We start from the raw sequence: 25222 nt of genomic DNA, 5'->3' as shown, positions 1-25222 counted from the left end.
GTTCATTGGAGAACATCACATCTCTAACGGACACATAAAACCCAGACACACACACCCTCCAAAGTCTTCGCCAAACAACGGAAGCTGCCAGGGGTTTTGTTTACCTCCGTCGTGTACTAACTTGTCCAAATATGTGCCTATGCAGAAAGTAACAAAGCAAAAAGCTGGGAGACAAAAACTCAATGAAAGTGAGCAAATATTATTACATGATGTAATACAGTGTTTCTCAACCATAGGGCCGTGAGCGCCCCCTAGATAGCCACCAAAAATATCTGTTTCTAAGCTGTGGAACTCACACTTTTCCACCATTTGTGGCAGTAATGATAATCTCATACAAACAGAAAAAAAGTATTGAGCTAAAAATCATAAAAAAGTGTCTTAAGCGCAAAAATTATGACTAAAGTGGTGAAACTGTATTTTTATTTGCACTTAATTTTTGTTGTTGACAGTTGTTACAATAATTGTTTCTAAATTATCACAAAAACTTTGTATTACATTGTGTTCCTGACAAGAAGACAAAAGCTGTCTTTGAAACCTACCAAGAGTAAGGCTCGTAAAACTCCACTGTGTGTGTGTAGGGGGGGAAGCAAGATGAAGGTGTTCCTGTTTTCTCTCATGTATGGTGATCAACAGAAAGATATTGTTCTAACCCAAGGACTTCAAAGCGGAGAGAACCAAGGATCTGCCCAATTTCCAGACGACCTCTTTTTGAAGTATTTTACAAACTCTTTTTGAAACAGGCCCAGAGCATAATACTACCACCACCATGCTTGAAGGTAGGATTTGGTGTTCCTGGGATTAAAGGCCTCACCTTTTCTCCTCCAAACATATTGCTGGGTATTGTGGCCAAACAGTTACATTTTTGTTTCATCTGACCACAGAACTTTCCTCCAGAAGGTCTTATCTTTGTCCATGTGATGTCAGATGAAACAAAAAATTAGGTCTTTGGCCACAATTCCTCCGGATTCTTCAGGACAAGCTAAAATCATCAGCCCGGAGGTTGGGTCTTGGGCGCAGTTGGGTGTTCCAACAGGACAAGGACCCCTAACACACGTCAAAAGTGGTAAAGGAATGGCTAAATCAGGCTAGAATGAAGGTTTTCCTAAAAGTCCTGACTTAAACATGTGGACAATGCTGAAGAAACAAGTCCATGTCAGGAAAACCAACAAATTTAGCTGAAGTGCACCAATTTTGTCAAGAGGAGTGGTCAAAAATTAAACCAGAAGTTTGTGGATGGCTACCAAAAGCGCCTTATTGCAGTGAAACTTGCCAAGGGACATGTAAGCAAATATTAACATTGCTGTATGTATACTTTTGACCCATTTTCAGTAGACCCATAATAAATTCATAAAAGAACCAAACTTCACGAATGTTGTTTTTTTTGTGACCAACAAGTATGTGCTCCAATCACTCTATCACAAAAAAATAAGAGTTCTAAAAAAAAAAAAGAAAAACCGGGCTTTCTGCTCCGCCGCTCCCAGTCTGTGGAACGCTCTCCCTGACCACCTGAGGGCACCACAGACTGTGGATGCTTTTAAAGGGGAACATTATCACCAGACCTATGTAAGCGTCAATATATACCTTGATGTTGCAGAAAAAAGACCTTTTTTTTTTTTAACCGATTTCCGAACTCTAAATGGGTGAATTTTGGCGAATTAAACGCCTTTCTATTATTCGCTCTCGGAGCGATGACGTCACAACGGGAAGCAATCCGCCATTTTCTCAAACACCGAGTCAAATCAGCTCTGTTATTTTCCGTTTTTTCGACTGTTTTCCGTACCTTGGAGACATCATGCCTCGTCGGTGTGTTGTCGGAGGGTGTAACAACACAAACAGGGACGGATTCAAGTTGCACCAGTGGCCCAAAGATGCGAAAGTGGCAAGAAATTGGACGTTTGTTCCGCACACTTTACCGACGAAAGCTATGCTACGACAGAGATGGCAAGAATGTGTGGATATCCTGCGACACTCAAAGCAGATGCATTTCCAACTGGACGGGACAGATCAGCTTTCAGGAAAAGAGCGCGGATGAGGGTATGTCTACAGAATATATTAATTGATGAAAACTGGGCTGTCTGCACTCTCAAAGTGCATGTTGTTGCCAAATGTATTTCATATGCTGTAAACCTAGTTCATAGTTGTTAGTTTCCTTTAAAGCCAAACAAACACATACCAATCGTTGGTTAGAAGGCGATCGCCGAATCCGTCCTCGCTTTCTCTCGTGTCGCTGGCTGTCGTGTCGTTTTCGTCGTTTTCGCTTGCATACGGTTCAAACCGATATGGCTCAATAGCTTCAGTTTCATCTTCAATTTCGTTTTCGCTACCTGCCTCCACACTACAAGCATCCGTTTCAATACATGCGTAATCTGTTGAATCGCTTAAGCCGCTGAAATCCGAGTCTGAATCCGAGCTAATGTCGCTATAGCTTGCTGTTCTATGCGCCATGTTTGTTTGTGTTGGCATCACTGTGTGACGTCACAGGAAAATGGACGGGTGTTTATAACGATGGTTAAAATCAGGCACTTTGAAGCTTTTTTTTAGGGATATTGCGTGATGGGTAAAATTTTGAAAAAAACTTCGAAAAATAAAATAAGCCACTGGGAACTGATTTTTAATGGTTTTAACCCTTCTGAAATTGTGATAATGTTCCCCTTTAAAAAAGGCTTAAAAACCCTTCTTTTTAAAAAAAAAAAAACTTTTTTTTTAGATATATGCATACTAGTTCTAGCTATTTGGCTGTTCCAGTTTTTATTTGTATTTATTTTTTATTATCTTTTAAAAATTTTTTACAAAAAAATACGAGTTTTAGAAATGATTGGAAACTCAAGACAGCCATGACATTATGTTCTTTACAAGTATATATACACTTTTGACCACCACTGTGCAAACGTGCAATCAATAACTTCTCAGAAGTCCCTGCTCGACACCAGAAATGGGTGATTTCCTGAAGAGTGACGTCCTACTTCTTCTTTCCCCCCCGAGAAACGTCTCGCTTCGCCTTCAGGCAGAGCGCAAACGACGAGGTCATAGCAACTCACGAAGAACGCCGATTCGAGGCCATGACTGAAGGGTAGCGCCACAAGAAGCGACAAACTGTAAGTACGGCACGGGTAGTGTTGACGTTGAACTGAACCTTCATGGAGATGTTTACCGGCTTCTCTCACAAAGGGGAAGTTTGAAATAACAGGAAATTGTTGAGCGTCGGCCAACAACTCCAAACTTGTCCCCGACATCTGATCGCAGTCTTTGTCTGTCTCCCCAGGTTGGATATGAAGCTGCTCCACCCGGTATTTTGTTACGGTCTGCTGGTTCTGTGGGCCTATCAGAGCGGTAGGTCTCACCCTATACCTGGGGTGTACAAACAAAGGGGGCGTGGCCGGAGGAGAGGTGCATCATGCACCTCAACTTAAGAGTGTTTTGAGATAAGAGCAGTCTTCTAATGGTTATGCTTTAAAGTTGAAAGCAGAACCTGGAGTTACAAGCATCTGTTAGGGACGGGTATGGTTCACATTTGGACCAATACAGTACCTGGAAATTGATACCGTCAGATAAGAGATCAGTATCTACAATCAAGGTCATTAAACGGCATTGATACAATCAAATAAGCAGCTAGCACGATTAGCATTAGCTAATACAACGCTAACGTTAGCTAGCTCAGGCCCGTTGCGCATTCGTTCTGTAAAGACGTGGATTGTTTTTGTGCAGAGAACTCCGGGGCATTTTGCATATAATGCATATAATGCTGTGTGACCCAGACCGCTCTGGCTGCAGTGCCCTCTGCTGGTTGTTCAGGGGAGTGTGTAGGTCACATTTGTCTGTGGAACGCTCTCCCTGACCACCTGAGGGCACCACAGACTGTGGATGCTTTTAAAAGAGGCTTAAAAACCCTTCTTTAAAAAAAAAAAAAAAAGCCTTTGTTTAGATATAGGCATACTAGTTCTAGCGCTTTGGCTGTTCTAGTTTTTATTTTTATAAATTTTTTATTATCTTTTTATTTTCATGATACAACAGCGTTTTGTTCAGGAGAGAACACACAGAAGATACTACAAATAATAACAGAAGAAATTAACAAATTAAAAAGATGGTTTGACAAAAACAGACTATCGTTGAATCTCAGTAAAACTAAAATAATGCTATTTGGTAACAGTAGAAGAGAAAGTCAAACACAAATACAAATAGACGGAATAGAAATTGAAAGAGTAAATGAAACCACATTTCTAGGTATAATGATTGATGATAAATTTAACTGGAAATCTCACGTAAAAAATATACAACATAAAGTAGCAAGAAACACGTCAATAATGAATAAAGCAAAACATGTTCTAGACAAAAAATCACTTCATATTCTCTACTGCTCACTAGTGTTACCATATCTGAGTTATTGTGCAGAAATATGGGGAAATAATTACAAAAGTACACTTCATTCATTAACGGTGTTACAAAAAAGATCAGTTAGAATAATACATAATGTTGGATATAGAGAACACACAAATCCTTTATTTATTGAATCAAAGATTCTGAAATTCTACGACATAGTGAATTTGCAAACAGCTAAAATTATACACAAAGCAAACTATAACCTGCTACCCAAGAATATACAACAATTCTTCTCAAAAAAAGAGGAGAAATATAATCTTAGAGAGAAATGTAATTTAAAACATTTGTATGCACGTACAACACTTAAGACCTTCAGTATATCAGTATGTGGAATTAAATTATGGAATGGATTAAGCAAAGCAATCAAACAATGTACTAATATGATCCACTTCAAGAAACTCTTCAAACTTAAAGTGTTTACAAAGTACAAAGAAGAAGAACCATGATAAACATTCTGAATTTATTTAACTCATCCATTCTTTCATTCTTTAACTCACAAAATAATCTTACTTATCTCAACATATGAAATGTAACTTACTTCACCAATTATTATTTATTTACTTATTTTATTGTGATTACTTATGGAGTATATTGTGAATAAAGTGAGAACAGGAAGTGAGCAAAAGTTTTAGCAACTGTCATGTAAAAGAAAAGGGGTAGGATTAAATAAGCTTTGCTTCTTCCTACTCCTTTTCGAACATGTTGAAAAGAGAAACTGGAGATTGTGATGTTGTATACTTGCATGTTCGAAATAAACTCAAACTCAAACTCAAACTCATTTTTTTAATACACTGTAGCACTTTGAGGTTGTTTACTCAATGTAAAGTGTTTTTTACAAATAAAATCAATTATTATTATTATTAATTCGCGCATCTGGTTTGTGGGAGGAATGTCTCATCGACACAAAAGCAAAACAAGCGATGTGCAAATTCAATACAAATACAAAATCAAGCATATTTATATTCAAATCTCAAAAATATATTTACAAATACACGTGTATTTATGCAAATTCTTGATTTATCTGTACGTCACATTTTTATATTTATAAATTTGATTTGTATATATTGTCAAATCTCAGAAATATATTTACAAATATGCGTTTATTTATACAAATTATTTATTTATTTGTATGTCTATTAATACATGAATATGTATTAATATCATATTGACATATATGAGGAGTGTGAAGGTCACATTTATTTGTGAATCTGGCTTGTGGGAGGAATGTCTCATCGACACAAAAGCAAAAAAAAGCGATCCACATAAGCAAATTCAATACAAATACAAATACAAAATCAAGCATATTTATATTCAAATCTCAAAAATATATTTACAAATACACGTTTATTTATGCAAATTCTTGATTTATTTGTACGTCACATTTTTATATTTATAAATTTTATTTGTATATATTGTCAAATCTCAAAAATATATTTAACAATACGCGTTTATTTATACAAATTATTTATTTATTTGTATATCTATTAATATATGCATCTGTATTAATATCATATTGATATTTCAGTGTATCACTGCTAGTAGAATGAGTAACGCCAACAAAGGACGTTAAAATAATATCTAGACGGCGGACATTTATCCGTGAAAATATGGAAAAGCTGCTGATGGTGTGTTTGACGTAAATCCTGTAGAAGAACTACTGCACGAATTAACGATATAAATCATCAAAAATAGGACTTGGCGAAGAAATTTGAGCGTATCACTGCTAGTAGAATGAGTAACGCCAACAAAGGACGTTAAAATAATATCCAAACGGCGGACATTTATCCATGAAAATATGGAGAAGCTGCGTGTTTGACGTAAATCAAGTAGAAGAACTACTGCACGAATTAACTAAATAAATCATAAAAAATAGGACATGGCGAAGCAATTTGAACGTATCACTGCTAGTAGAATGAGTAACGCCAACAAAGGACGTTAAAATAATATCTAAACAGCGGACATTTATCCATGAAAATATGGAGAAGCTGCGTGTTTGACGTAAATCCTGTAGAAGAACTACTGCACGAATTAACGAAATAAATCATCAAAAATAGGACATGGCGAAGCAATTTGAGCGTATCACTGCTAGTAGAATGAGTAACGCCAACCAAGGACGTTGAAATAATATCCAAACGGCGGACATTTATCCATGAAAATATGGAGAAGCTGCTGATGGTGTGTTTGACGGAAACCCGGTAGAAGAACTACTGCACGAATTAACGATATAAATAATCAAAAATAGGACTTGGTGGAGAAATTTGAGCGTATCACTGCTAGTAGAATGAGTAACGCCAACAAAGGATGTTGAAATAACGTCCAAACGGCGGACATTTATCCATGAAAATATGGAGAAGCTGCTGATGGTGTGTTTGACGGAGACCCGGTAGAAGAACTACTGCACAAATTAACGATATAAATAATCAAAAATAGGACTTGGCGGAGAAATTTGAGCGTATCACTGCTAGTAGAATGACTAACGCCAACCAAGGACGTTGAAATAATATCCAAACGGCGGACATTAATCCATGAAAATATGGAGAAGCTGCTGATGGTGTGTTTGACGGAAATCGTGCAGAAGAACTACTGCAAGAATTAACGATATAAATAATCAAAAATAGGAATTGGTGAAGCAATTTGAGCATATCACTGCTAGTAGAGTGAATAACACCAACCAAGGACGTTGAAATAATATCCAAACGGCGGACATTTATCCATGAAAATATGGAGAAGCTGCTGATGGTGTGTTTGACAGAAATCGTGCAGATGAACTACTGCACGAATTAACGACATAAATCATCAAAAATAGGACTTGGCGAAGCAATTTGAGCGTATCACTGCTAGTAGAATGAGTAACGCCAACAAAGGACTTTAAAATAATATCTAAATAACGGATATTTATCTATAAAAATATAGAGAAGCTGCTGATGGTGTGTTTGACGGAAACCCTGTAGAAGAACTACTGCACAAATTAACGATATATATAATCAGAAACAGGACTTGGCGGAGAAATTTGAGCGTATCACTGCTAGTAGAATGAGTAACGCCAACCAAGGACGTTGAAATAATATCCAAACGGCGGACATTTATCCATGAAAATATGGAGAAGCTGCTGATGGTGTGTTTGACAGAAATCATGCAGAAGAACTACTGCACGAATTAACGACATAAATCATCAAAAATAGGACTTGGCGAAGCAATTTGAGCATATCACTGCTAGTAGAATGAGTAACGCCAACAAAGGACTTTAAAATAATATCTAAATGATGAACATTTATCCATAAAAATATGGAGAAGCTGCTGATGGTGTGTTTGACGGAAACCCTGTAGAAGAAATACTGCACGAATTAACGATATATATAATCAGAAACAGGACTTGGCGGAGAAATTTGAGCGTATCACTGCTAGTAGAATGAGTAACGCCAACCAAGGACGTTGAAATAATATCTAAACGGCGGACATTTATCCGTGAAAATATGGAGAAGCTGCTGATGGTGTGTTTGACGGAAATCCTGTAGAAGAACTACTGCAAGAATTAACGATAGAAATCATCAAAAATAGGACTTGGCGAAGCAATTTGAGCGTATCATTGCTAGTAGAGTGAATAACGCCAACCAAGGACATTGAAATAATATCTAAACGGCGGACATTTATCCGTGAAAATATGGAGAAGCTGCTGATGGTGTGTTTGGTGGTAATCGTGCAGAAGAACTACTGCACGAGTTCACGATATAAATAATGAAAAATAGGAATTGGCGAAGCAATTTGAGCGTATCACTGCTAGTAGAATGAGTAACGCCAACCGAGGACGTTGAAATAACATCTAAATGGCGGACATTTATCCGTGAAAGTATGGAGAAGCTGCTGATGGTGTGTTTGACGGAAATCCTGTAGAAGTACTACTGCACGAATTAACGATATAAATTATCAAAAATAGGACTCGGCGAAGCAATTTGAGCGTATCACTGCTAGTAGAATGAGTAACGCCAACCGAGGACGTTGAAATAACATCTAAACGGCGGACATTTATCCATAAAAACATGGAGAAGCTGCTGATGGTGTGTTTGACGGAAATCCAAAAAGAACTACTGCACGAATGGGGACTTCTCCAGTTGGACTAAATGGTTTTTAATTGTTCGGCGGGCTATACAAAAAGCCTTGATGAGCCTATTGAAGGCCTCTGGTTTCAATGTAGTTCATAACGTGACCTAATAAATGTTATTATTCGACAGGGGCCACCAATCCGGAGGTCTGCCAGGAGGACAAATCATTCGGTGATGTAAGAGACACATGTTTCACCTTCCTAACAAAAAGTGCTTGATGTCATCCTCCCCGTTGTTCCAGCTCCAACTGCTGAGCTCCTCGGGGCCACAGTATGAGCTGCTGGATATTGACAAGAAAAAGAACTTCAACTGCTCCCTTCACCCGACTAATGTACTCAACTGCTCCTGGTCCTTCCTCACCGTGCAGCCGGGTACTCGGATACAAGTTTACATCAGGTGTGTTCTCACTCGGCTGCACCCCAGCAGGCACACGACATGAAAACATGGTTGAGAAGTTGTTGAATTAGGTCCTGACGATGAGCAACACAAATACAACGTTGAACAACATGCTTTTTCTCAACGTTTAATCAATGTCAGGTTGAGACGTTGATTTGACCATTGAATTTTGGATCATTTTCCAACCAAAATTCTACAACACAAATACAACGTTGAAACAACATGCTTTTTGATGTTTTATCAATGTTGGGTTCTGATGTTGAATTGACCATTGATTTATAGTCATTTTCACACCAAAATTCTACAACACAAATACAACGTTGAAAAAACATAATTTTTGACAACGTTTAATCAATGTTGGGTTCTGATGTTGATTTTTAGTCATTTCCGAACCAATATTCTACAACACAAATACAACGTTGAAACAACGTGCTTTTTGACGACGTTTTATCAATGTCGGGTTCTGATGTTGATTTGACCATTGAAATTTGGTCATTTCCTAACCAATATTCTACAACACAAATACAACGTTGAAACAACATGCTTTTTGACAACGTTTATTCAATGTCAGGTTGAGACGTTGATTTGACCATTGAATTTTGGATCATTTTCCAACCAAAATTCTACAACACAAATACAACGTTGAAACAACATGCTTTTTGACGTTTTATCAATGTTGGGTTCTGATATTGAATTGACCATTGATTTATAGTCATTTTCACACCAAAATTCTACAACACAAATACAACGTTGAAAAAACATAATTTTTGACAACATTTAATAATAATAATAATAATAATAACTGGGATTTATATAGCGCTTTTCTAAGTACCCAAAGTCACTTTACATGTAGAACCCATCAATCATTCATACCTGGTGGTGGTAAGCTACTTTCATAGCCACAGCTGCCCTGGGGTAGACTGACGGAAGCGTGGCTGCAATTTGCGGCAACGGCCCCTCCGACCACCACCATTCATCATTCAGTTCACCGGTGTGAGTGGCACCGGGGGCAAAGGGTGAAGTGTTCCACCCAAGGACACAACGGCAGCGATTTTTGGATGGTAAGAGGCGGGGAGCGAACCTGCAACCCTCAGGTTTCTGGCACGGTTGCTCTACCCACTACGCCATGCCGCCCCTAACGTTTAATCAATGTTGGGTTCTGATGTTGATTTTTAGTCATTTCCTAACCAATATTCTACAACACAAATACAACGTTGAAACAACATGCTTTTTGACGACGTTTTATCAATGTTGTGTTCTGATATTGATTTGATGATTGATTTTTAGTCATTTCCCAACCAATATTCTACAACACAAATACAACGTTGAAACAACATGCTTTTTGACGTTTTATCAATGTTGGGTTCTGATGTTGAATTGACCATTGATTTTTAGTCATTTCCGCACCAAAATTCTACAACACAAATACAACGTTGAAACAACATGCTTTTTGACAACGTTTAATCAATGTTGGGTTCTTATGTTGATTTGATCATTGATTTTTAGTCATTTCCGAACCAATATTCATCCATCCATCCATCCATCTTCTTCCGCTTATCCGAGGTTGGGTCGCGGGTGAAGCAGCCTAAGCAGGGAAGCCCAGACTTCCCTCTCCCCAGCCACTTCGTCCAGCTCCTCCCAGGGGATCCCGAGGCGTTCCCAGGCCAGCCGGGAGACATAGTCTTCCCAACGTGTCCTGGGTCTTCCCCGTGGCCTCCTACCTGTCGGACGTGCCCTAAAAACCTCCCGAGGGAGGCGATCGGGTGGCATCCTGACCAGATGCCCGAACCACCTCATCTGGCTCCTCTCGATGTGGAGGAGCAGCGGCTTTACTTTGAGCTCCCCCCGAATGACAGAGCTTCTCACCCTATCTCTAAGGGAGAGCCCCGCCACCCGGCGGAGGAAACTCATTTCGGCCGCTTGTACCCGTGATCTTGTCCTTACGGTCATAACCCAAAGCTCATGACCATAGGTGAGGATGGGAACGTAGATCGACCGGTAAATTGAGAGCTTTGCCTTCCGGCTCAGCTCCTTCTTCACCACAACGGATCGATACAGCGTCCGCATTACTGAAGATGCCGCACCGATCCGCCTGTCGATCTCACGGTCCACTCTTCCCTCACTCGTGAACAAGACTCCGAGGTACTTGAACTCCTCCACTTGGGGCAGGGTCTCCTCCCCAACCCGAAGATGGCATTCCACCCTTTTCCGGGCGAGAACCATGGACTCGGACTTGGAGGTGCTGATTCTCATCCCAGTCGCTTCACACTCGGCTGCGAACCGATCCAGCGAGAGCTAAAGATCCTGGCCAGATGAAGCCATCAGGACCACATCATCTGCAAAAAGCAGAGACCTAATCCTGCAGCCTCCAAACCAGATCCCCTCAACGCCTTCACTGCGCCTAGAAATTCAGTCCATAAAAGTTATGAACAGAATCGGTGACAAAGGGCAGCCTTGGCGGAGTCCAACCCTCACTGGAAACGTGTCCGACTTACTGCCAGCAATGCGGACCAAGCTCTGACACTGATCATACAGGGAGCGGACTGCCAAAATCAGACAGTCCGATACCCCATACTCTCTGAGCACTCCCCACAGGACTTCCCGAGGGACACGGTCGAATGCCTTCTCCAAGTCCACAAAACACATGTAGACTGGTTGGGAAAACTCCCATGCACCCTCAAGGACCCTGCCGAGAGTATAGAGCTGGTCCACAGTTCCACGACCAGGACGAAAACCACACTGTTCCTCCTGAATCTGAGGTTCGACTATCCGGCGTAGCCTCCTCTCCAGTACACCTGAATAGACCTTACCGGGAAGGCTGAGGAGTGTGATCCCACGATAGTTAGAACACACCCTCCGGTTCCCCTTCTTAAAGAGAGGAACCACCACCCCGGTCTGCCAATCCAGAGGTACCGCCCCCAATATCCACGCAATGCTGCAGAGTCTTGTCAACCAAGACAGCCCCACAGCATCCAGAGCCTTAAGGAACTCCGGGCGGATCTCATCCACCCCCGGGGCCTTCCCACCGAGGAGCTTTTTAACTACCTCAGCAACCTCAGCCCCAGAAATAGGAGAGCCCACCACAGATTCCCCAGGCACTGCTTCCTCATAGGAAGACGTGTTGGTGGGATTGAGGAGGTCTTCGAAGTATTCCCTTCACCGATCCACAACATCCGCAGTCGAGGTCAGCAGAACACCATCCTTGCCATACACGGTGTTGATAGTGCACTGCTTCCCCTTCCTGAGGCGGCGGATGGTGGTCCAGAATCGCTTCGAAGCCGTCCGGAAGTCGTTTTCCATGGCTTCCCCAAACTCCTCCCATGTCCGAGTTTTTGCCTCCGAACCAATATTCTACAACACAAATACAACGTTGAAACAACATGCTTTTTGACGACGTTTTATCAATGTCGGGTTCTGATGTTGATTTGACCATTGAAATTTGGTCATTTCCTAACCAATATTCTACAACACAAATACAACGTTGAAACAACATGCTTTTTGACGACGTCATATCAATGTTGTGTTCTGATATTGATTTGATGATTGATTTTTAGTCATTTCCGCACCAAAATTCTACAATACAAATACAACGTTGAAACAACATGCTTTTTGACAACGTTTAATCAATGTTGGGTTCTGATGTTGAATTGACCATTGACTTTTAGTCATTTCCGCACCAAAATTCTATAACACAAATACAACGTTGAAACAACATGCTTTTTGACAACGTTTAATCAATGTTGGGTTCTGATGTTGAATTTTAGTCATTTCCAAACCAATATTCTACAACACAAATACAACGTTGAAACATGCTTTTTGACGACGATTAATCAATGTCAGGTTCTGATGTTGATTTGACCATTGATTTTTGGTAATTTTCCAAGCAAAATTCTACAACACAAATACAACGTTGAAACAACATGCTTCTTGACGTTTTATCAATGTTGGGTTCTGCTGTTGAATTGACAATTTATTTTTAGTCATTTCCGCACCAAAATTCTACAACACAAATACAACGTTGAAAAAACATAATTTTTGACAACGTTTAATCAATGTTGGGTTCTGATGTTGATTTTTAGTCATTTCCGAACCAATATTCTACAACACAAATACAACATTGAAACAACGTGCTTTTTGACGACGTTTTATCAATGTCGGGTTCTGATGTTGATTTGACCATTGAAATTTGGTCATTTCCTAACCAATATTCTACAACACAAATACAACGTAGAACAACATGCTTTTTGACGACGTTTAATCAATGTTGGGTTCTGATGTTGATTTGACCATTGAAACTTGGTCATTTCCCAACCAATATTCTACAACACAAATACAACGTTGAAAAAAACATGCTTTTTCACAACGTTTATTCAATGTCAGGTTCTGACGTTGATTTGACTATTGATTTTTAGTAATTTGCCAACCAAAATTATACAACACAAATACAACGTTGAAACAACATGCTTCTTGACAATGCTTAATTAATGTTGGGTTCTGACGTTGATTTGACCATTGAAATTTGGCCATTTCCCAACCAAAATTCTACAACACCAATACAACGTTGAAAAAAGATAATTTTTGACAACGTTTAATCAATGTTGGGTTCTGATGTTGATTTTTAGTCATTTCCCAACCAATATTCGACAACACAAATACAACGTTGAAAAAACTTATTTTTGACGACGTTTTATCAATGTTGCGTTCTGATATTGATCTGATTATTAATTTTTGGTCATTTTCCAACCCAAATTCTACAACACAAATACAACGTTGAAACAACATGCTTTTTCACAACGTTTAATCAATGTTGGGTTCTGATGTTGATTTGACCATTGAAACTTGGTCATTTCCCAACCAATATTCTACAACACAAATACAACGTTGAAACAACATGCTTTTTGACGTTTTATCAATGTTGGGATAGGTTGATTGGCAACACTAAATTGGCCCTAGTGTGTGAATGTGAGTGTGAATGTTGTCTGTCTATCTGTGTTGGCCCTGCGATGAGGTGGCGACTTGTCCAGGGTGTACCCCGCCTTCCGCCCGATTGTAGCTGAGATAGGCTCCAGCGCCCCCCCGCGACCCCAAAAGGGAATAAGCGGTAGAAAATGGATGGATGGATCAATCAATCAATCAATCAATCTTTATTTATATAGCCCTAAATCGCAAGTGTCTCAAAGGGCTGCACAAGCCATAACGACATCCTCGGTACAAAGCCCACATAAGGGCAAGGAAAAACTCACCCCAGTGGGACGTCGATGTGAATGACTATGAGAAACCTTGGAGAGGACCGCATATGTGGGTAACCCCCCCCCTCTAGGGGAGACCGAAAGCAATGGATGTCGAGTGGGTCTGACATAATATTGTGAGAGTCCAGTCCATAGTGGATCCAACATAATAGTAAGAGTCCAGTCCATAGTGGGGCCAGCAGGACACCATCCCGAGCGGAGACGGGTCAGCAGCGCAGAGATGTTCCCAGCCGATGCACAGGCGAGCGGTCCACCCCGGGTCCCGACTCTGGACAGCCAGCACTGCATCCATGGCCACCGGACCTGTGCCCCCCCCCCCTCAAGGAAAAGGGGAGCAGAGGAGAAAAGAAAAGAAACGGCAGATCAACTGGTCTAACAGGGGGGCTATTTAAAGGCTAGAGTATACAAATGAGTTTTAAGATGGGACTTAAATGCTTCTACTGAGGTAGCATCTCTAATTGTTACCGGGAGGGCATTCCATAGTACTGGAGCCCGAATAGAAAACGCTCTATAGCCCGCAGACTTTTTTTGGGCTCTGGGAATCACTAATAAGCCGGAGTTCTTTGAACGCAGATTTCTTGCCGGGACATATGGTACAATGCAATCGACAAGATAGGACGGAGCTAGACCGTGTAGTATTTTATACGTAAGTAGTAAAACCTTAAAGTCACTTCTTAAGTGCACAGGAAGCCAGTGCAGGTGAGCCAGTATAGGCGTAATATGATCAAACTTTCTTGTTCTTGTCAAAAGTCTAGCAGCCGCATTTTGTACCAACTGTAATTTTTTAATGCTAGACATAGGGAGACCCGAAAATAATACGTTACAGTAGTCGAGACGAGACGTAACGAACGCATGAATAATGATCTCAGCGTCGCTAGTGGATAAAATAGAACGGATTTTAGCGATATTAGAAAGAAGGCCGTTTTAGTAACACTCTTAATGTGTGATTCAAACGAGAGAGTTGGGTTGAAGATAATACCCAGATTCTTTACTGATTCGCCTTGTGTAATTGTTTGGTTGTCAAATGTTAAGGTGGTATTATTAAATAAATGTCGGTGTTTAGCAGGACCGATAATCAGCATTTCCGTTTTCTTGGCGTTGAGTTGCAAGAAGTTAGCGGACATCCATTGTTTAATTTCATTAAGACACGCCTCCAGCTGACTACAATCCGGCGTGTTGGTCAGCTTTAGGGGCATGTAGAGTTGGGTGTCATCAGCATAACAATGAAAGCTAACACCGTATTTGCGTATGATGTCGCCTAGCGGCAGCATGTAAATACTAAAGAGTGCAGGGCCAAGAACCGAACCCTGAGGAACTCCGCACGTTACCTTAACATAGTCCGAGGTCACATTATTATGGGAGACGCATTGCATCCTGTCAGTAAGATAAGAGTTAAACCACGACAAAGCTAAGTCTGACATACCAATACGTGTTTTGATACGCTCTAATAAAATATTATGATCGACGGTATCGAAAGCAGCGCTAAGATCAAGAAGCAGCAACATAGATGACGCATCAGAATCCATCGTTAGCAGTAGATCATTAGTCATTTTTGCGAGGGCTGTCTCCGTAGAGTGATTTGCCCTGAAACCGGATTGAAAAGGTTCACAGAGATTGTTAGACACTAAGTGTTCATTTAGCTGCTGTGCGACAATTTTTTCGAGGATTTTCGAAATAAAGGGAAGGTGGGACACCGGTCGGTAGTTTACCATGAGGTCAGGATCAAGGTTAGGTCTTTTGAGCAGAGGATGAATAACCGCTTTCTTGAATGCTAGGGGAACAGTGCCAGAGGAAAGTGATAAGTTTATAATATTTAGCACTGATGGACCTAATAATACAAAAAGCTCCTTGATAAGTTTCCCAGGAAGTGGGTCGAGTAAACATGTTGTTTGTTTTATCCCACTTACACGCTGTAATAGTTCCTCTAATGTTATTTCATCAAAAAGAGAGAGACTATTTTGTATTGCAGTATTCGTCGTAGATACAGTTGTATCTGTGTTCATAGAACCCAGTTGTAGCTGGGATGCGTTGTCTTTAATCTCCTTTCTAATGAGTTCAATTTTCTTATTAAAGAAATTCATAAAGTCATCTGCCGAGTGGGTGGAGCTATTGGGAGGAGTCCCTTGTTGGGTTAGCGATGCTACTGTACTAAACAAAAATTTAGGGTCGTTTTTGTTGAGGCGGATGAGATTTGAGTAATATTTAGCTTTAGCTAAGGTAAGCATGCGTTTATACGATATTAAACTATCACTCCATGCTTGATGGAAAACCTCAAGCTTGGTCGCGCGCCATTTGCGTTCCAACTTTCTACATGATAATTTATGAGCTCTGGTTTCTTCTGTAAACCATGGGGTGCGCCTTTTAGGGGCCCTTTTTTGTTTTAGCGGTGCTATACTATCAATGGTTTTGCGCAGGGCATTGTCAAAGTTGTTAGTGAGGTTATCAATAGAGCCGACATAATTTGGGAATGGTGCCATTACCGAAGGCAGTAGGTCAGCAAGAGTCATCGTTGTGGCAGCATTAATGTTGCGGCTGCTATAGCAGTTATTATTATTATTAGTTTGTTGACAATAAGTCAGAACTTCGAATTTTATAAGGTAATGATCGGACATTACTTTAGTATACGGGAGTACCATAACTTTGGAGGTGGTGACACCCCTGACCAGCACTAGATCTATCGTATTGCCGTTGCGATGCGTAGGTTCATTTATTATTTGTGTAAGACCACAGCTATCAATTATAGTCTGGAGCGCCACGCACTGAGGGTCCGATGGGGTATTCATATGGATATTAAAGTCCCCCATTATGATTATATTGTCTGCGTGCGTCACTAGATCAGCAACGAGCTCTGAGAATTCATTAATAAAGTCCGAGTAGGGCCCGGGGGGCGGTAGATAACAGCCATATCGAGAGGCAGCGGTGCGACAGACCTCATAGTAAGCACCTCAAACAATTTGTATTTATTATTTAGGTTAGGGGTAAGGTTAAAGGTTAAATGGATGGGTTCTGATGTTGAATTGACCATTGATTTATAGTCATTTTCACACCAAAATTCTACAACACAAATACAACGTTGAAAAAACATAAATTTTGACAACGTTTAATCAATGTTGGGTTCTGATGTTGATTTTTAGTCATTTCCGAACCAATATTCTACAACACAAATACAACGTTGAAACAACATGCTTTTTGACGACGTTTTATCAATGTCGGGTTGAGATGTTGATTTGACCATTGAAATTTGGTAATTTCCTAACCAATATTCTACAACACAAATACAACGTTGAACATGCTTTTTGACGACGTTTAATCAATGTTGGGTTCTAATGTTGATTTGACCATTGAAACTTGGTCATTTCCCAATTAATATTCTACAACACAAATACAACGTTGAAAAAAACATGCTTTTTCACAACGTTTATTCAATGTCAGGTTCTGACGTTGATTTGACTATTGATTTTTAGTAATTTCCCAACCAAAATTATACAACACAAATACAACGTTGAAACAACATAATTTTTGACAACGTTTAATCAATGTTGGGTTCTGATGTTGATTTTTAGTCATTTCCAAACCAATATTCTACAACACAAATACAACATTGAAAAAACATTATTTTTGATGACGTTTAATCAATGTTGGGTTCTTATGTTGATTTAACCATTGCTTTTTAGTCATTTCCGCACCAATATTCGACAACACAAATACAACGTTGAAAAAACTTGCTTTTTGACGACGTTTTATCAATGTTGGGTTCTGACATTGATTTGACAATTTTAATTTGGTAATTTCCCGACCATTATTCTACAACACAAATACAACGTTGAAACAACATGCTTTTTGACGACGTTTAATTAATGTCAGGTTGAGACGTTGATTTGACCATTGAATTTTGGATCATTTTCCAACCAAAATTCTACAACACAAATACAACGTTGAAACAACATGCTTTTTGACGTTTTATCAATGTTGGGTTCTGATGTTGAATTGACCATTGATTTATAGTAATTTTCACACCAAAATTCTACAACACAAATACAACGTTGAAAAAACATAATTTTTGACAACGTTTAATCAATGTTGAGTTCTGATGTTGATTTTTAGTCATTTCCGAACCAATATTCTACAACACAAATACAACGTTGAAACAACGTGCTTTTTGACGACGTTTCATCAATGTCGGGTTCTGATGTTGATTTGACTATTGAAATTTGGTCATTTCCTAACCAATATTCTACAACACAAATACAACGTTGAAACAACATGCTTTTTGACGACGTTTTATCAATGTTTTGTTCTGATATTGATTTGATGATTGATTTTTAGTCATTACACCAAATAATATTCTACAACACAAATACAACGTTGAAACAACATGCTTTTTGACGTTTTATCAATGTTGGGTTCTGATGTTGAATTGACCATTGATTTTTAGTCATTTCCGCACCAAAAATCTACAACACAAATACAACGTTGAAACAACATGCTTTTTGACAACGTTTAATCAATGTTGGGTTGTGACGTTGATTTGATCATTGATTTTTAGTCATTTCCGTACCAATATTCTACAACACAAATACAACGTTGAAACAACATGCTTTCTGACAACGTTTTATCAATGTTGGGTTCTGATGTTGATTTGACCATTGAAATTTGGTCATTTCCCAACCAATATTCTACAACACAAATACAACGTTGAAACAACATGCTTTTTGACGACGATTAATCAATGTCAGGTTCTGATGTTGATTTGACCATTGATTTTTGGTAATTTTCCAAGCAAAATTCTACAACACAAATACAACATTGAAACAACATGCTTCTTGACGTTTTATCAATGTTGGGTTCTGATGTTGAATTGACCATTGATTTTTAGTCATTTCCGCACCAAAATTCTACAACACAAATACAACGTTGAAAAAACATTATTTTTGACAACGTTTAATCAATGTTGGGTTATGATGTTGATTTTTAGTAATTTCCGAACCAATATTCTACAACACAAATACAACGTTGAAAAAACTTACTTTTTGATGACGTTTTATCAATGTTGCGTTCTGATGTTGATTTGATTATTAATTTTTGGTCATTTTCCAACCCAAATTCTACAACTTAAATACAACGTTGAAACAACATGCTTTTTGACAACATTTAATCAATGTTGGGTTCTGATGTTGATTTGACAATTTTAATTTGGTAATTTCCCGACCAATATTCTACAACACAAATACAACGTTAAAACAACGTGCTTTTTGACGACGTTTTGTCAATGTCGGGTTCTGATGTTGATTTGACCATTGAAATTTGGTAATTTCCTAACCAATATTCTACAACATAAATACAAGGTTGAAACAACATGCTTTTTGACAACGTTTAATCAATGACAGGTTGAGACGTTGATTTGACCATTGAATTTTGGATCATTTTCCAACCAAAATTGTACAACACAAATACAACGTTGAAAAAACATAATTTTTGACAACGTTTAATCAATGTTGGGCTCTGATGTTGATTTTTAGTCATTTCCGAACCAATATGCTACAACACAAATACAACGTTAAAACAACGTGCTTTTTGACGACGTTTTATCAATGTCGGGTTCTGATGTTGATTTGACCATTGAAATGTGGTCATTTCCTAACCAATATTCTACAACACAAATACAACGTTGAAACAACATGCTTTTTGACAACGTTTTATCAATGTTGTGTTCTGATATTGATTTGATGATTGATTTTTTGTCATTTCCCAACCAATATTCTACAACACAAACACAACGTTGAAACAACATGCTTTTTGACGTTTTATCAATGTTGGGTTCTGATTTTGAATTGACCATTGATTTATAGTCATTTTCACACCAAAATTCTACAACACAAATACAAAGTTGAAAAAACATAATTTTTGACAACTTTTAATCAATGTTGGGTTCTGATGTTGATTTTTAGTCATTTCCGAACCAATATTCTACAACACAAATACAACGTTGAAACAACATGCTTTTTGACGACGTTTTATCAATGTCGGGTTCTGATGTTGATTTGACCATTGAAATTTGGTCATTTCCTAACCAATATTCTACAACACAAATACAACTTTGAAACAACATGCTTTTTGACGACGTTTTATCAATGTTGTGTTCTGATATTGATTTGATGATTGATTTTTAGTCATTTCCCAACCAATATTCTACAACACAAATACAACGTTGAAACAACATGCTTTTTGACGTTTTATCAATGTTGGGTTCTGATGTTGAATTGACCATTGATTTATAGTCATTTTCACACCAAAATTCTACAACACAAATACAACGTTGAAAAAACATAATTTTTGACAACTTTTAATCAATGTTGGGTTCTGATGTTGATTTTTAGTCATTTCCGAACCAATATTCTACAACACAAATACAACGTTGAAACAACATGCTTTTTGACGACGATTAATCAATGTCAGGTTCTGATGTTGATTTGATTATTGATTTTTAGTCATTTCCGCACCAAAATTCTACAACACAAATACAACGTTGAAACAACATGCTTTTTGACAACGTTTAATCAATGTCAGGTTGAGACGTACATTTGACCATTGAATTTTGGTCATTTCCCAACCAATATTCTACAACACAAATACAACGTTGAAACAACATGCTTTTTGACGACGATTAATCAATGTCAGGTTCTGATGTTGATTTGACCATTGATTTTTGGTAATTTTCCAAGCAAAATTCTACAACACAAATACAACGTTGAAACAACATACTTTTTGACAACGTTTTATCAATGTTGGGTTCTGGATGTTGAATTGACCATTGATTTTTAGTCATTTCCGCACCAAAATTCTATAACACAAATACAACGTTGAAACAACATGCTTTTTGACAACGTTTAATCAATGTTGGGTTCTGATGTTGAATTTTAGTCATTTCCGAACCAATATTCTACAACACAAATACAACGTTGAAACAACATGCTTTCTAACAACGTTTTATCAATGTTGGGTTCAGATGTTGATTTGACCATTGAAATTTGGTCATTTCCCAACCAATATTCTACAACACAAATACAACGTTGAAAAACCATTCTTTTTGACGACGTTTTATCAATGCTGCGTTCTGATATTGATTTGATTATTGATTTTTAGTCATTTCCGCACCAAAATTCTACAACACAAATACAACGTTGAAACAACATGCTTTTTGACAACATTTAATCAATGTCAGGTTGAGACGTTGATTTGACCATTGAATTTTGGTCATTTCCCAACCAATATTCTACAACACAAATACAACGTTGAAACAACATGCTTTTTGACGACGATTAATCAATGTCAGGTTCTGATGTTGATTTGACCATTGATTTTTGGTAATTTTCCAAGCAAAATTCTACAACACAAATACAACGTTGAAACAACATGCTTCTTGACGTTTTATCAATGTTGGGTTCTGATGTTGAATTGACCATTGATTTTTAGTCATTTCCGCACCAAAATTCTATAACACAAATACAACGTTGAAACAACATGCTTTTTGACAACGTTTTATCAATGTTGTGTTCTGATATTGATTTGATGATTGATTTTTAGTCATTTCCCAACCAATATTCTACAACACAAATACAACGTTGAAACAACGTGCTTTTTGACGTTTAATCAATGTTGGGTTCTTATGTTGATTTGACCATTGATTTTTAGTCATTTCCGCACCAAAATTCTACAACACAAATACAACATTGAAACAACATGCTTTTTGACGACGTTTTATCCATGTCGGGTTCTGATGTTGATTTGACCATTGAAATTTGGTCATTTCCTAACCAATATTCTACAACACAAATACAACGTTGAAACAACATGCTTTTTGACACGTTTTATCAATGTTGTGTTCTGATATTGATTTGATGATTGATTTTTAGTCATTTCCGCACCAAAATTCTACAATACAAATACAACGTTGAAACAACATGCTTTTTGACAACGTTTAATCAATGTCAGGTTGTGACGCTGATTTGACCATTGAATTTTGGATCATTTTCCAACCAATATTCTACAACACAAATACAACATTGAAACAACATGCTTTTTGACAATGTTTTATCAATGTTGGGTTGTGACGTTGAATTGACCGTTGAAATTTGGGTCATTTCCCAACGTTAGACACCAACGTTGTCTCAATGTACAAATACAACTATTTTGCAACGTTGTTTCGAAGTCGGTTTTTAAAGGACACGCATACGGATAATCAACGTTGTATTAATGTCTCGTGCCTAACGAGTATTTCTCTCCATGCAGTGTTTGTAATGACACCAGCACAGTTCGTCCCTGCGAGCTCGTGTCCGACGAGCCTTTCGGAGGGACGTCGATGGCTCTGGGGGAGTATGTGATGCTGGAGGTGGTCTTGCATTTCAACGTGTCCCAAGGACACACCTGGGCGGTCTACAGCTACATGTACGACATTGACATGATGGGTAATGACCACAAGACACACTCTTGACTCAGGCATCTTTTTTGTTTTGGCTACGTTGTGATGTCACAGTGAAGTGGACGTACTTATTTAGGCGTTAAGTTAAGCTCCTTCCCGCAAAAAATGTATTATTTATATGCAGTGACGTAAATGTTACAAGTAGCTTTTTTTTTAATACGCCGACTCCGTAAGCATACCTAATGTTGTGACCGGGTGAATCTATAGACTAAAGTTTTTGTTTTTTTAAAACCATGTCTGGGGAAAAAATAGCGCAGATGTCTATAAAGACATTGATGACAGAGTCTGGTTTGGATGAACTTGACTGGCCTGCACAGAGTCCTGACCTGAACCCGATAGAACACATTCAGGATGAATTAGACCGGAGACTGAGAGCCAGGCCTTTGCCTTCGTTTTTGCTCGATATCACCGTATTTCCTGTCTTTTCTCACACACTTTTTGTTATTATAAAACCTTCTGGTTTTAAAGGGGTCAGGGTGCGCTCGGAGCGAGACAAAGTTAACTTTCGGTTTCGATCGCCACAAAGGCGGTTCGGCAAGACGGACAAAAGCATATGAGGAAGACGACCTTTTTAGAGAATGCTGCGGATTTTAGACGGCCAGGTCCTCTCTCCAGTGCTGATATTGCTATAGCCTAAACATACACTATATTGCCAAAAGTATTTGGCCACCCATTCAAATGATCAGAATCGGGTGTCCTAATCACCACATGTGTATAAAATCAAGCACTTAGGCATGGAGACTGTTTCTATAAACGTTTATCAAAGAATGGGCCGCTTTCAGTGATTTCCAGCGTGGAATTGTCATAGGATGCCACCTATGCAACAAATCCAGTCGGGAAATTTCCTCGCTCCTAAATATTCCAAAGTCAACTGTCGGCTTTATTATAAGAAAATGGAAGAGTTTGGGAACAACAGCAACTCAGCCACCAAGCGGGAGGCCACGTAAACTGACAAAGAGGGGGAATTATGGTGTGGGGTTGTTTTCCAGGAGTTGGGCTCAGCCCCTTAGTTCCGGTGAAAGGAACCTTGTGGGAACAGTTTGGAGCGGGGCCCCTTCCACTTCCAACATGACAACAAAGCAAGGTCCATAAAGACATGCATGACATAGTCTGGTGTGGATGAACTTGACTGGCCTGCACAGAGTCCTGACCCGAACCCGATAGAACACCTTCGGGATGAATTAGAACGGAGCATTCTCGACCAAAATCATTGGGTGACCTCGCCAACGCGCTTTTTGAAGAATGGTGGAAAATTCCTATAAACACACTCCGCAACCTTGTGGACAGCCTTCCCAGCAGAGTTGAAGCTGTAATAGCTGCAAAAGGTGGAGCGACATCATATTGAACTCTATGGGTTAGGAATGGGATGGCACTTCAAGTTCATATGTGAGTCAAGGCAGGTGGCCAAATACTTTTGGCAATATAGTGTTTATTTAAACAGTGCACAATTTCAAAAGATAAATGATGATGCTTTTAGAGAGGGTGGGGCGATTGGAACGCCTCCAGAATCTTGCAGTTAGACTCCAAAAATGGGTTGTAAAAGTGACTATGAAGCTAAATTTATGAAAAAATTTACACCAAAGCATATCCAATATGTTTTATCCACACCAGTGATCCTCATAGTACCATCATAATGACTGACATTAGAATACAGTAGCGCAACTGGCCTAAGCATTCATTAAAACAAGGCAGAGGTTCTATTTAACAAGTATATGTAATATTTTTGAATAGTAACACTGTGTTTGAATATTTATTGAAGTGATTCTTTGGCTCTCACTGGAACGGTTCGCAGCCGAGTGTGAAACGACTGGGATGAGAATCAGCACCTCCAAGTCCGAGTCCATGGTTCTCGCCCGGAAAAGGGTGGAGTGCCATCTCCGGGTTGGCGAGGAGACCCTGCCCCAAGTGGAGGAGTTCAAGTACCTCGGAGTCTTGTTCACGAGTGAGGGAAGAGTGGATCGTGAGATCGACAGGCGGATCGGTGCGGCGTCTTCAGTAATGCGGACTCTGTATCGATCCGTTGTGGTGAAGAAGGAGCTGAGCCAGAAGGCAAAGCTCTCAATTTACCGGTCGATCTACGTTCCCATCCTCACCTATGGTCATGAGCTTTGGGTTATGACCGAAAGGACAAGATCACGGGTACAAGCGGCCGAAATGAGTTTCCTCCGCCGGGTGGCGGGGCTCTCCCTTAGAGATAGGGTGAGAAGCTCTGCCATCCGGGAGGCGCTCAAAGTAAAGCCACTGCTCCTCCACATGGAGAGGAGCCAGATCAGGTGGTTCGGATATCTGGTCAGGATGCCACCCGAACGCCTCCATAGGGAGGTGTTTAGGGCACGTCCGACCGGTAGGAGGTTACGGGGAAGATCCAGGACACGTTGGGAAGACTATGTCTCCCGGCTGGCCTGGGAACGCTTCGGGATCCGAGGCTGTATCGATCCGTTGTGGTGAAGAAGGAGCTGAGCCGGAAGGCAAAGCTCTCAATTTACCGGTCCATCTACGTTCCCGTCCTCACCTGTGGTCATGAGCTTTGGGTTATGACCGAAAGGACAAGATCACGGGTACAAGCGGCCGAAATGAGTTTCCTCCGCCGGGTGGCGGGGCTCTCCCTTAGAGATAGGGTG

At 39.5% G+C, this 25222-nt stretch overlaps 1 protein-coding gene across 2 annotated transcripts in view; it reads left to right on the top strand.

The window, feature by feature from the left end:
- Positions 1 to 2956: 2956 nt before the first annotated feature.
- LOC133580996 (granulocyte-macrophage colony-stimulating factor receptor subunit alpha-like) overlaps positions 2957 to 25222 on the top strand; it is a 26101-nt gene continuing 3835 nt past the window's right edge. For both annotated transcript variants that reach the window (XM_061935256.1, XM_061935247.1), the window contains exons 1-5: positions 2957 to 3095; positions 3263 to 3330; positions 8607 to 8653; positions 8719 to 8873; positions 22412 to 22587. In XM_061935256.1, coding sequence (XP_061791240.1) covers positions 3270 to 3330; positions 8607 to 8653; positions 8719 to 8873; positions 22412 to 22587 — 439 coding nt within the window. In that variant the 5' untranslated portion in view covers positions 2957 to 3095; positions 3263 to 3269. The remainder of the gene's footprint in view (positions 3096 to 3262; positions 3331 to 8606; positions 8654 to 8718; positions 8874 to 22411; positions 22588 to 25222) is intronic.

The sequence above is a fragment of the Nerophis lumbriciformis genome, linkage group LG03, assembly GCF_033978685.3.
Source record: "Nerophis lumbriciformis linkage group LG03, RoL_Nlum_v2.1, whole genome shotgun sequence".
Classification (NCBI taxonomy): Eukaryota; Metazoa; Chordata; class Actinopteri; order Syngnathiformes; family Syngnathidae; genus Nerophis; species Nerophis lumbriciformis.
This window is presented reverse-complemented; position numbering and strand designations above follow the sequence as displayed.